This window comes from Pleurodeles waltl, chromosome 10 (genome assembly GCF_031143425.1).
Source record: "Pleurodeles waltl isolate 20211129_DDA chromosome 10, aPleWal1.hap1.20221129, whole genome shotgun sequence".
Lineage (NCBI taxonomy): Eukaryota > Metazoa > Chordata > Amphibia > Caudata > Salamandridae > Pleurodeles > Pleurodeles waltl.
This window is the reverse complement of record NC_090449.1, coordinates 22,670,172-22,684,363: the sequence shown is the minus strand read 5'-3', so window position 1 is coordinate 22,684,363 and position 14,192 is coordinate 22,670,172. Positions and strand designations below refer to the sequence as shown.

Genomic DNA, 14,192 nt, shown 5'->3' with positions numbered 1-14,192 from the left:
AAATGACAGCTCTGGCAAGATGATGGCAGGGTTGCAGAAGACAGTCGTACATCAGGTATCAGATGCACGCTAGTGAGACCGAAGAGCTCCAAAGGCGGTTTCATATGACTGCCTGACATGTGGAAACCCGGGATAGCAGGTCCCGCAGATAGACGAACCTGACATGTAATCGACCAGGTTTTAGCATCACTAAACCTTAGTATGAGATGTGTGTGGCTCCATCGTACCATCACCGGCAGTTCAGCAGAACTGGCCTGTCAGGAAAACTCCCAATTTCCTCTCAGCAGCTGTGTGCCTGTGCACTCCTATGGTTCTCATCTGTCTTTTCAATACTCCTAGCTATCTACTAGCAGCACCAGTACCTGTATGTCTACAAAGACAATAAAGGTCCCCATCTACTGCCCTCCCAGTCCCATTCTTACCTCTGCAGACGGGCACACACTTCCCCATGCTGAAGAACTTAGAATGCAGCTCACGAGTGAAGCAGATGTCAGCTGCAGTGGGTGTCCTAAGTTCAAAGAGAAAAAACAAGGACAACAGAGACCAGTGTTAATGATTGTACAGATACTTTGAAAATCAAGCACAAGAAAGGTTGTAGAATTTCTTAGGCCCCATGAACAGGAAAGGTTGCAGAGATCCTTTGAAACCTAATTACAGCATATGCTGCAGAGATTCTTCCAACGGCCGTATATCAGTAGCAACTACCATCTACAGTTGAGTATACCAAAATATACACTACATCAAATCAACCCTCTGTCCCACACGACAGGAGGCCCCAGGCACAGACCCACTTGTCAGACACTCAGTAGCCGCATTGTAACACGTCCAGTGTAGGGTCCTCGGCCATCAAACCACCCTTGCACCATAGGTGTCCTTAAAGGGGGTCCCAGTTGCCCCTCGGCAGTTCAATGCAAGGGAGGAGTAGCTTATGTGTCTGTTGCGTTATCACAGAGGACCAGGTCCTTCATCGATTCCTCGACCATACGCACTGAGCCATCACCACCCTGTTTGTCGCAAATAGTAGCGTTAGAGCTGTATATTCCTGACCCAGAGATGTCTTGTACTTATCCCAGCAATGCAAGCAGAGAGGAGCAGAGTAGCTGCAGGTCACTCATCTGTGGGAGTTCCACTATCACAGAGGACCAGTTCCTTCATCGATTCCTCGACCATACGCACCGAGCCATCACCACCCTGTCTGTCGCAAATAGTAGCGTTAGAGCTGTATATTCCTGACCCAGAGATGTCTTGTACTTATCCCAGCAATGCAAGCAGAGAGGAGCAGAGTAGCTGCAGGTCACTCATCTGTGGGAGTTCCACTATCACAGAGGACCAGGTCCTTCATTGATTCCTCAACCATATGCACCGAGCTATCAACACTCTGTTCGTCCAACTATTAGCTCTAGAGCTGTATATTCCTGACCCACAGAGGGATGTCTTGTACTTATCCCAGAAATGAAGGCAGCAGGGAGGAGACTAGCTGCAGGTCACTCATCTGTGAGAGTCCCGCCAGAAGGCGTGTACCATTGGGCAGAGCCGGGAGAAGTGCATAAAGTAAGCCTTGGGAGATGGCATTTCAAACACCTTCAAGTCAAAGGTCTGAAGCTCAAAACTGTATAATGAGTGAGTTCTGTGTCACAAATGGAGGGTTAAGTAACTGCAGCCACAGCTAGAGGTGAAGATACAAACATTGTGTTTACTGATAGATGTCACTTTTGACTCCAAGTCCTTTCCATTGCCCTTCCAAGGGCTTAAGAGTCCTACTATGGAGGGAACAGTGAGTAGAACTCAAACATGTTAAGGATTGTGCCTCATTAGAGAGGTGGTAAATCCAGAACCCCCAAGTTCCACACCTGGTCAATGGAAGATGGAGCCATACCAGATTTTCAAACTATGATTGATAGATATATGTATACACACACACACACACACACACACACACACAACAAGACTAAATAGGAACAATTTACAAAGTCTAGGGTTGTCCATCATAGGTTCTTGAAGACCAGACGCCATATTTTTAGGATATCCGTATAAAATAAATTGACACACAATAAAAATTACATTAATGGTTATGCAGAAAATCTGGCATGGATTCAGGTCTCTTGGATCTGTTCTGGCAATCCATAACATAATGAAAAGATGTCTTGAACATTTTGCATGACTCTTGGGTTCATGAACCTGTGTCGGACATTCATGGCAAATGGGCATTACAATAGATCAGACGGAGGAAGAGTTCCAATACTTTACAAAGCTAGTGAACATCAGTCAAGAAACTTGGGAATTCAGAACATTACTACGATCGACTAAAGACTTGAATCCTAATAATAACCTTTAAGCAGAGACACGTTAAACAGATCAATAAAACCTAAGGGCTCAACTGTGGTCTAGGACGTGAGGAACTGGTAAGAGACTCAGCTTGAGCTCAGCCTCACAGCAAATCAACAGAGACCTGGACTCGAAGATGCAAGACCTTACTTCAGACAAAGGAGAGAGCTGCAGGTCTTTGGGGCCCAACAGCTGAGAGGAAATACACACTCGAACCGTAAGACTCGAAGGTCTCACCACAGAGGCTAGCTACGGCGCCACGTCTCTTGGCCTGACTTAAGGTGGCACCAGAACTATGAGACACGAGGACTTGACTAGTGGTAGAAACGGGAACTGGGTGACCCGAAGGTCTCATTAAAGAGAAAGAACAGAACTGTGAAACTCAAAGACTGGGTGAGACTGCGCACAGACACTAGAATGATGAGACCAGGGACCAGACCATAGAGATACCAGAAGGCACGAATACTGAAAAGACTAGAATTAACACTTGCGGGTCTGACTACAGTCTGCGACAGTACATAACTCGAAAGCCTGACTACAAAGGAACTAAGAGAGAACTGCAAGACTTTGGACTACTGAAAAGAGTATGAAAAACATCCCTTGAGGTCCATGATACAGACAAAAACTACAAAGTAAAGACTTGAGGGTCTGACTTCAGACAAGCAGAACTTCAAGACTTGAGGGCCTCGATACAGAATGGTCAAAGATTGGTACTGCAAGGCTCAAGGGCCTGGCAACAGACAAAGGCTGGAACTGTGAGATCCGAGGACCTGACTAGCAGGCTAGAACTTCTAGACTTGAAATCACAACTACAGAGACTAAAGTGCAAGGGTCAAGGGCCTGTCTACTAAGACTAGAAATGCAAAAGTCAAGGGCCCATCTAATGAGATTGGAACTGTCAGACTTGAGAACTTGGCACTCAGTGGCCCCGCTAACCAGAGGTGAAGTGCCGGACTTTAGGGCCAGACTACAAAGAAAGATTAGAACCATGAGACTTGAAAGCCTGATTACAGATGGTGAGCAGAGTTTCAAGACTTGAAGGCCGGAATGCAGAGGCTCGAACTGCGTGACTTGAAGGCCTGGCTGCAATGACCAGAACTGTGAGACGTGAAAGCCTGGCTATAGCAGTTGGAGTCGTGAGACATGTGTTCTTCACCAAACTGACTTGAACTGCGAGACTTGAGGGCCTGGCTACAGGTATTGGAGCTGCAGAACTCAACGGCCCAGTTAACAAGTTTGGAATCGTCAGACTTGTGGGCCTGACTGCAGAGACTAGAACATCGAGACTCAGGCGTCTGACTACAGGGGGTAGAACTATGGGAGTCAAAGACCTAACTGCTGAGATTGAAGTTGCAAGACTCAAGCACCCGACTATAAATACTGGAGCTGCAAGACTCTCAGTCCTGGATAAAGAAAGGGGCTGTAATTGAGGGACTCGAATGCTTAATTGCAAAGCCTAGAACACAGAAACTCGAAGGCCTGATTACAGAATTGTAAGAATTGAGGGCCTGTCTAGAGACACTAGATCTGTGATAATTGAGGGCCTAACTAAAAAGGTAGGAACTGTGAGAACTGAAAGGTGTTAATACAGATGGTGAGAAGAACTGCGAGACATAATGGTCTCAATATAAATCATCCAGACACTAGAACTGCTGAATTTGAGGGCCTGACTAATGATACTAAAACGACAAGACTCTTAGCAATTACTACAGAGAGGTGAAGGACAAAATGGTGAGTGGACGATCTCTTACCATCTCATTCTCTTCAGGTTCCAAAGATGTTTCAGCTTCAAGATCCCTGAAAGTAGAAAAAAAAGTATATTTACTAACGGGCACTCAGAGGGAAAGCAGCCCTGCACGGACAGACATGCACATTTTCAGACACACACAAGGCAATAACACCGCAAACTCCAGGGGGCCGCACAGAGACACTGACAAAGAGATAGAGGTACACAAACAGGTGTATGTGTGAAGACAAATAGGAGCATGCAGGCAATTATGAATAAGCAAGCCTGTGGTCACATACACAACCGCGTTTGGACACAGACATGCATGCACAGGAAAGCTTGTGCAGGCACAAATGCAAGCACACACATAATTGTAAGCATGCAAAGACTTAATTACATGTGTATGTGGCACATCATTGTGTAAGGATGGGACACAGCCACACTCACAGGGACCCTTTGTGTGGTGGTCTATTCTTCCTCATAGGTGAAGGGCAAATGGCTGAATATTTTGCTAAGCTCCCTTCATGAAGTTAGTGAGCCTAAAACAATTAATTTCCGAGATTACGTAAAAACATACATGTTGATTTTCTTTTCTCTTATAAACTCCAAAATCAAATATCCTCAACACATTTAGTGTAGAAGGTCTCTAGCTAAAGACAAGCACACACTCATCAATAATGAATTATGAAAAATCCTGTGCAGAGTCTGGCTGGTGTTTGGGATCATTACAGATGGACTCTGCTGTGGCTCGACTCAAGTAAGAGAAAGAAAATGTTGTGATGCTCTGGAAAGGAAAGACAAGGGTGGGGCAAGAGAGCTGGGAGGGATATTTGGCAGAATGAGAGATAGGGAAAGACAAGGGTTTGTGTGTTCTGTAGCACAGACTGGAGTACGCACAAGTGAGATTAAGAGCGGCAGTCACAACACTGTGAACAAGCCCCACAGGGGGTTACTGCTGCAGAGCCTTTACTTCCCCTTAAAAGTCTAGGGATGGTGGGGAAGAACCCATACTTCCCCTTCAAAGACTAGAGATGGTGGGAAGAGCCCTTACTTCCCCTTCAAAGACTAGAGATGGTGGGAAGAGCCCTTACTTCCCCTTCAAAGACTTTGAGATGGTGGGAAGAGTCCTTACTTCCCCTTCAAAGACTAGAGGTGGCGGGAAGATCCCTTACTTTCCCATCAAAGACTAGGGATGGTGGGGAAGAGTCCTTACTTTCCCTTCAAAGACTAGGGATAGTGGGGAAGAGCCCTTACATCCCCTTCAAAGACTAGAGATGGCGGGAAGAGCCCTTACTTCCCCTTCAAAGACTAGGGATGGTGGGGAAGAGTCCTTACTTTCCCTTCAAAGACTAGGGATGGTGGGGAAGAGCCCTTACATCCCCTTCAAAGACTAGAGATGGCGGGAAGAGCCCTTACTTCCCCTTCAAAGACTAGAGATGGCGGGAAGAGTCCTTACTTCCCCTTCAAAGACTAAAGATGGTGGGAAGAGCCCTTACTTCCCCTTCAAAGACTAGAGATGGCGGGAAGAGTCCTTACATCCCCTTCAAAGACTAGAGATGGCGGGAAGAGTCCTTACTTCCCCTTCAAAGACTAGAGATGGTGGAAAGATCCCTGACTTTCCCTTCAAAAACTAGGGATGGTGGGGAAGAGTCCTTACATCCCCTTCGAAGACTAGAGATGGTGGGAAGAGCCCTCACTTTCCCTTCAAAAACTAGGGATGGTGGGGAAGAGTCCTTACTTCCCCTTCAAAGACTAGAGATGGCGGGAAGATCCCTTACTTCCACTTCAAAGACTAGAGATGGTGGGAAGAGCCCTCACTTTCCCTTCAAAGACTAGGGATGGTGGGGAAGAGTCCTTACTTTCCCTTCGAAGACTAGAGATAGTGGGGAAGAGCCCTTACTTCCCCTTCAAAGACTAGAGATGGCGGGAAGAATCCTTACTTCCCCTTCAAAGACTAGAGATGGTGGGAAGATCCCTTACTTTCCCTTCAAAGACTAGAGATGGTGGGAAGAGCCCTCACTTCCCCTTCAAAGACTAGAGATGGTGGGAAGAGCCCTTACTTCCACTTCAAAGACTAGAGTTGTCGGGAAGAGTCCTTACTTCCACTTCAAAGACTAGATATGGTGGGAAGAGCCCTTACTTCCCCTTCAAAGACTAGGGATTGTGGGGAAGAGCCCTTACTTCCACTTCAAAGACTAGAGTTGGCGGGAAGAGTCCTTACTTCCACTTCAAAGACTAGAGATGGTGGGAAGAGCCCTCACTTCCCCTTCAAAGACTAGAGATGGTGGGAAGAGCCCTTACTTCCCCTTCAAAGACTAGGGATGGTGGGAAGAGTCCTTACTTTCCCTTCAAAGACTAGGAATGATGGAGAAGAGCCCCCCTGCCCCTTCTTACCCCATAGGTGAGGGTCGTCCATGCAGGACTGGTGGTTTGAGATGGTGATGAGGGGGGTTCCCGGCTTCCTCCTCTCGATCAGGTCGTACAGCACCTCTTCATTCTGAACGTTCAAGTGGTTCATGTACTCTGCAAAGAGAAAGCGCTGTGGTGAATGGCAGTAGAGGGAGTGTGGCACTCAGTGGTGAATGGCAGTAGAGGGAGTGTGGCACTCAGCACCGTGGGATAGGCGAGGATATGGCAACAATGGAAGGGGCAGGGATGTGAAATTCCTATCACCTGATCGTTTGGGGTCAAGGGCAACAAGCTTACATGTTTATTTTGTCTTTGGGACAAGAAGGTCCAACCCCCTGCAGTAAAAACCCTTTGGCTGCCAGTTTACAAAGAAGATAACTGTCTGCAGTGGAGGTAATGTGTGTCCATATGTTAGTGCTGTTCAAACTTGTATTTATGGTTCATTAATGAGAAGCCTTCATTATTAGCGTGAGCACTGTAAATAAACGTTTTAAGGTCACACTGCACTACTGACAGCGGTTCCAGTTTAAAAAAAAAAAAAAAAAAGGGTACACACGTTTGAATAGTTTAACAATATGAGGCTACGTATAATGCTCCCAGGATGCTCTCTGATTAGATGCAAATAGTTGCAGAAGCTTTTAAGCAAGAGTGATCATTCTTTGCTTTCAAAATAAAATGTTCAGAAAAAAATGCAAGTAGGAAAAATAAGTTTTGTCTTCTATCATTTTAGGTGCAATCTCTTTGAAGCGTCCTTTAGTAAAATGTGTTGATGCATGCTAGTATTTCCAAAATATATTCTTAATGGAAAATCAGTGTAACCATTTTCAACAAGATTATGGGAAACATGAAAGTAAACAAGCACTGGCAAAGCCAACTGATCCGACATTTTTTTGAGAGTCTTTTGATTTCGCCAATGTCGGTCTTGTTTTGGCATGGCTTTTGTAGCACTTTATTTTTGTGGATGCTGCCAGGCTCTCACCATTGTAACAAGCACTGGCAAAAAGGAAAAAGGTATTGGTTTCAAAAAGCACACATTGCCACCGACGGCGTAACAAAGGCCCCACAGCACCCCTCCAGGGGGTCCCATCAGCACAGCACCTGCCCCTGAGTGAGTCTGGGGGGAGGGGGCTTCATGTTCTGTGCAAGGAGGCCCCATCCAGATTTGGTACATCACTGATTGCAACAGGGGTTCCTGGCACTGAACAAAACTACTTTGTGTGCCAATATGCTCCTTGTGGAAGAATAGAATGCGATCACTCACAGTAAAACCACCCGATAGACAGAGAGAGAAATAAAAGTTTAATAAAAACAGAATGTCTTTGTTAACGCCAGACCTAATTAAGGGCCCAATTCTTAAAGAAAGTCACAAAAGTGCGCCCAAGGTATATGTCTTTGAATTAGAGGCTTTAATGAATTCACAAGAACTTACAGAAGTAGACCAGGAAATTGTACTCCTAGAAAATATTTGCGAACTGTATTTCAGCACAAGCAAATATGCGTGTGTAGATTTGCTCATGTGAAAATCTATTGAGCGTTTACAAGTTCACTTTCCCTCTAACCACTTTTTTCTACAACCCAGGAAAACTTCTACTTCTGCCCTTGTCAGGAGTAAATTTCCAACTTTCTCATTATGGGAAAAGATTGGGGAAGAGGTGGTGAAAATCCTTAAAACATGCAAGTTAGTAGGTTTGCAGGCTCAAAGGAATTCCAGCCCTGGAACTATTGCTTACTGCTTCCTCCTGCCCCAGTATGTAGATCTGTGGAAAGGTGGCAAAATAAGGAAATTGCTATAGTAGGGATTGAAATTGCAAGTATTCAAGCTCTACTATAGTAGTAGCCCTGACATAATCAGAGAGGCTATTATCAGAGCTTACATAATGAGATTGCTGCTGTAATTTGTAGCCGCTCTACATCACACCAAAGGGGCAAGTAGATTTTTTTACCGGACAAGTAGAAGTAAGCAGCAACCTGTCCCATGGACAAGTAGATATTTTATTAAATTCCACACCCCTGAAGGGGGCAGGAGAAGGCCTATAAATCACCACCAAAATCATCTTCTCCCAAGAAAACAAGGAAGCTCAGGTATCTGTCAGTTATATCTGCATGTGTAGAACAAGGGTAGATGCAGAGTCAGGGGTCTTAGGAATCTGGGGTGAGGAGGAGATTGGAGGAGGGGTAAAAACATCTAAGCATTGCCTTCTTATAGCTGGAGAGAGATTGTAACAAATATTCCACAATGATTAAAGGTACTTGAAAAGGGAGCTGGCTGACCTCTTATAGCGCCTGTCCCACATATATGAAATATACTGTATCCTTTCCATACCCCCTCCCCAGCCCCCACACCCAAAGAGCCAGCCGATTAACTCAGGAGGAAGGCAGAGAACTCAGACCGCTGTTTCATACTCGTGGTGGTCTCTCAGAGAACATAGAATCGGTCACACAGTTTAGGAGTGGAGCATGAGGGACTCACAAATCATTAATTTTGTCACTAGAAATGTTGGTAGGACTGAGAACTCGAATAGAAGAACCAGACTTTGTTGCTCTCCCTGCTCCAGAGGTTCTATCTTTCCAGGGAAGCTGCTGCCTCTCCTGAGTGCCTTGAGAAAGCTCCGGGGCATATATTGGCCAAGCAGAACGTGTCAGCTGGTCAAAGCTGTGATTTGTCATATCTCTAATGTTAATACAAGCAATAAAAGAAAAAAGGTTACCATTTGTAATTTGCAACTTAGGGCCACCATTACGAGTCATATATCACTCCTAGGTATAGTACTTACCACAACTGACTAATACCAATACCGTGGGGCACATTATCAGGTGACAAAAATAGCATTCATTGTGAGTTTTTTTTCACTCAAATGGGAACACATGCTGATGTTGATGGCTAATGCACCAAAATCCTCATGTCCCAGCACTTTCAAGGTCTTTTTTCTCCCTTTAAACAGGCAAAGCGTTTGTTACCATACCAATATGTACCAGGTGTGATAAAAACAAAATAATAACATAAATGACATAATTAACAAGTTACCACACATATCTTAAATTATGACTCCACTGACAGCTCTTACTCTTGTTAGGTGCAAGATCACATAGGTGCAACTGATGCCACTGAGCCTGTGCCGAAGATGCAAGACTAACATAGCAAAGAGTTGCAAAGAGTGAGACTTGTGATGTTTAGGGTGGCTAAAAGCGTGTTCTAACAGTACCCCCCTTCCTTGCGACCTTCTTTCTCCAGTGTTCATGATCCTCGTCCTCCACACTTTTTATCAATTTGTCCTTGGAGCAGGGATCGTCCTGGAGTTAAGGCTACTTAATGCCTTGTCTGATGTAGTCAAAGGTCCAACTTCCCAAATTTCCTCCCAGTATCTTGGTTTCAGTGTCAAAGAAACAGGTACAGCTGAGACTAAAGAAAGGTGACCATAGGGATGATGCATTAAGTGGATTCAGGAAGGCATGGATTCTTATTGCTCACTCTCTAGAGGATTTCGGGGTTTGGTAAGATGTACTAAGTTGCTGGAATTCACATTATTTTAACAACCAAGTTTAGACTTGTGGAGGACTTCACGGAAGTTCTACCGGTGAGACCAAAACTTTCCTCAAATCAACCTCTGCAGACTATCTGGAGGCTTTCTGGAGATTCAATGACCAGTGTTCGAGTGCTGCTTGGGATAGGCGATGTCTGGTTTGTGAATGAGAGACCTCCTTGCTTTGTCAGCCATGGGCTTGTGACATCAAATTCCTGCACATGTAAAGCCTTGTTGTAACTTGCTGTATAAACCACATAAGAACCCCTCAGTAGAAGCTGGGACAAAGTGAGATGACTTAGCACCAAGGAAACACATTTTATGGATTTCCAGCTGCCAGGGCAGACCCTCATCTGAATACAAAGGACCAATACTGACGTATCATGGTTCCAACTGTAAGCTGATGTTCATGCAGTTTAAAGCTTAGCAGAGTCGAAGTAAAAACAAGGCCCGACACAAGAGAAATTCAGAGAAAGCTGCAAAAGAACCACAATCGTAACAGGAATGACTGAAAACAAGCTAGGATGCTGGAGCTAAGGATTATTTTACTACCTTTTGGAAGTTGAATGTAAAATGTTTTGCGGGGACATAATTCTCATTCCTGGCAGCAGAACTCTGCCCTTGAAAAAATAAAAAGCTTAAATAATTTTAAAGCAAGGCTGATTATGACGTAATTCTAACTTCCTTCCCCAGTACTAATTCACATTGATGATTTAATTTTCTATATTAGGAACCTTCCCCGGTTCAGATTGAAGCTGAGTTCAGCTTTGCAACAAGATGCTGCAGGTGCCAATTATCTCAAAACTTCAATAAAGCAATGCTGCCTATTTTCGCGGTTTGGCACAATTATTCAAGAGATGGCCCTAGAGCTGCCTGACAATGTACACCTTTTCTACCTTCACCTCCACTGTAGTGCATGATGCTGCAGTGCAGGTCAGTGTACTCCTACAGAAACTACACTGGTCCCTGATGACAGACTATTGCTCACTTACCATTCATCGCCAGGAACACTGAAGAAGCAATTTATGTTCAACTCCAACATCAGATCAATGCCAACCACCTCCTGCATGACTACCAGACTGGCTTTAGATCACACTGCAGCACAGAAACAGACACCTTTCACATCATAGATGATGCCCTCTTGACCAGAGATGAAGATGGCCCCTGTCTCCTGATACTGCTGGACCTCTCAGCTGTCTTCAACAAAGTCGACCATCCCACACTCATATGCACCCTCGAAATGGGTTTCAATGTCCTTCACTGGTTCTCCGACTACCTTTCCTACCAACACCAGTTTGTTTGCATGAGAATCTACAGGTCGAAGATTCCTATCATGCGTGGACTCCCGTTATACTGTCTCATGTCATCTCCTGTCATCTTCAACAATTACATGGAGCCACTATGTGTTCTACTCAGAGATAGCAGCATCAAAATTCACCAATATGCAGAAGTTAAGCAACTCTACTTGAAAATGTCCTCCGCTTCAGACATCCAATGTCTCAAACACTGTCTGCACTTCACAGAGACCTGAATGTCCAGGGCCTACCTGAGGCTCAAACCGACTATGAAGAGAATTCCTTTCATTTGCAAAGAACAACAAACAATATACAGAAGAAAACATGGCTAAATTACATGAACCTTGATGGCTTTGAATCCCATTTCTCACTGAATGCCAAGTCGCTTGGATTCAACCTCAAGGAACACATTCCCAAAAAAACAAAAACAAAGAAAGACTGGTACCAGCTCTCTCTTCTAAAGAAAGTCAAATGTTTCAGAACTGATGTCCAAGCCCTTATACTCTCTTATCTGGATGGTGGTAAAGCCCACTTCATGGCCCTTCAGATTCCACACTGGAATCCTACACACCACAGCACGTCTTATCCAGAGCCTGAAGAAATAGGTTCCCGTCAGCCCATCCTGATGGATCTCCATTGGCTCCCACTGCCTACCCTGACCATCTTCAAAACCAGCTACATCATTTACAAAGCCGTCGCAATCTGAAACACCACTTGTCTGACAAACAAGCTCACCATTTCTGGTTGTTCTTGGCACACCCGCAGAACTGCAGACAAAGAAGGGTAAAAAAAAAAAAAAAAAAAAGACAACAGGTCTTTTTCTTCTATGCACCCAAGATCTGGAACAACACCCCTGTTTCTATGAGGACCACCCCAACGCAGCTTCAATTTAGGAAAAAGTTCATGTCACTACAGAACACTGCGTTAAACTTCCACAATCGAGCTTCCTTTTTTGTTACTCGTTAACCTTAAGCGCTGCCGCCTTTTGGCTAGATTTAGGATCCAGAAAACCCACATAAATACACCATACTGGATACAAATGCATTACAAGAAAAACCAAACATCATGTTGCAAGAGGAAGGCCAGGCGTTCCTCATAACATGAGCTGATGTAGTTCTCTCATTTAAATCCTTTTTAATGTCCATTTGTTTCTGATGGCAGAAGCAGATGTAGCCAGCGATGCCTCTGTGCAGGTGGTTAACTGATTGGTCCACTCACCACAGAACCCCCTTAACGCCCTCTCCCAAAGCGCCAAGGAGGCCGTTCGCTAGATACCAGGACTGCCTTTGGTTATAAAGGGATGGCCCTTTCTTGGAGCAAGAGCAGAGTACTGTCCAGGCCCTACCAGCAATACCTTAGCCTCATTTAAAAGAGATGAAGGATATTGTTTATACTCAGTCACACTTTCAGGAAAAGGTGATGCTTGGGGCTCTCAGTTGATAGGTGCCTCAGTCCTCCAGCCTTTCCCTCAGCTCCTGTGGACACAGATCAGTGTAGGCACTCAGGCTGGCAGCTGCTGATGCCTAGGATGCAGTGGTGATGACAAGAGGCTAATAGGGAACCTTATCAACCACTAACCAGCCCCCTCTGCAGTCATCGTTTCCCTTTTACAGGACACTGGTTCACCTGATAACACCCTCTGCGGTCCATGTTTGCATGTGGGAAGTTTGCAGTTCTGCTTTAGTCTCTGTTGTGCGTGCTCTGAGTAACATGTTAGGTTGATTTGCAGTTGTTTGTGAAGTTAATGTTTTGCTTGAGGGAAGCCTACATAGCTGCTCCCTTTTCTATATAACGTATCTGATTGAATCCTTCTCTTCTGCCCTGTTGTCTGGTAAGAAGCCTCACTTGTTTCTGTCTGTGATGTACCTATGTATGTCTACCTGTCCCCTGTGCAAAGGAAGCTTGCACTACCTTACTGTATCCTTTCTAAGCGGGAGGGAACTTGGACTTCAGCCCATGTTGGGTCTGATCGCTGTGTGGGAAGTTCAGCAAATAGTAATACATCCATTAAACATTACCAGCTCTTCAACTATTTCTCAAAATGAGAAAAGTCACTATTTGCTTATTTAAATTAGGTATTTGCAAAAATGTCTATTTCCATTATGGCGATTCTACCTATGTAAATATACTCTCAATAGCCTTTGGCAATGTGATTTTGCCACAATACTGTATGGATCCATGTCAGCACCGCCTTTAAGACTACCACTTTTTCAGTGTTTCGCTGTACTTAAAAATACCCTACTTAAGCCTCTGGTCAGTGTGCAGTGCAATGAAACTGCTCTCTGCAGGCCTCGTCTCTGAGCAACTAATCTGCAAAGTGAATCCTATCATTGATACCCAACCAGGGAGATATGTACTGATCGTGTTATTGTCTGAGCTGGGAAGTGGTTATCTAGACAGAAAAGGAGCTCGGTTTTTCACTTATTATGTGCATGGGAAAAGGACAATCAAAGGAAAAGCCACAAGGCTCACATTGCACTCTATACCTAGAACAAGACAGCTGTGCTCTTCTTCAGAAAATACAGTCCCAACCCCCTGGGAAACTTACTGGTCCAGAACCTGCTGTAGCTGCCCACGAGTCCCATCACCACAGTGCTGGTCAAGGTGTACGGCAGACGGGGCCGTACGGGAAATGGCCATCTCACCTCCAGCGGCATCTTGGCATCATCCAGGCGCTGCCTCGCCTTTACGCCTACCAAGAACGAAACAGTGTTACTTCAGCGTATTACATCACACTGTACTGTATCCAAAGGAGTAGCAAAGTTGCATTCCCACGGAAAATGATGAAAACTAGTTTCTGCTTTAATAATTACAGAACTACACCTCCCATCTCTCCGAGTCCAACCACCTTTAGCGATGAATGGACTGGTGCTCAGCTCCAATTCTGTCCTTCACTCAGTCAATGCTATGATACTT

At 44.9% G+C, this 14,192-nt stretch overlaps 1 protein-coding gene across 4 annotated transcripts in view; it reads right to left on the bottom strand.

The window, feature by feature from the left end:
- Nucleotides 1–14,192, bottom strand: part of TAFAZZIN (tafazzin, phospholipid-lysophospholipid transacylase) — a 51,528-nt gene that overhangs the window by 19,959 nt on the left and 17,377 nt on the right. For all 4 annotated transcript variants that reach the window (XM_069209495.1, XM_069209494.1, XM_069209497.1 and 1 more), the window contains exons 2-5: nt 13,825–13,968; nt 6,446–6,574; nt 4,077–4,122; nt 423–508 (exon numbers count right to left, since the gene is read on the bottom strand). In XM_069209495.1, coding sequence (XP_069065596.1) covers nt 423–508; nt 4,077–4,122; nt 6,446–6,574; nt 13,825–13,933 — 370 coding nt within the window. In that variant the 5' untranslated portion in view covers nt 13,934–13,968. The remainder of the gene's footprint in view (nt 1–422; nt 509–4,076; nt 4,123–6,445; nt 6,575–13,824; nt 13,969–14,192) is intronic.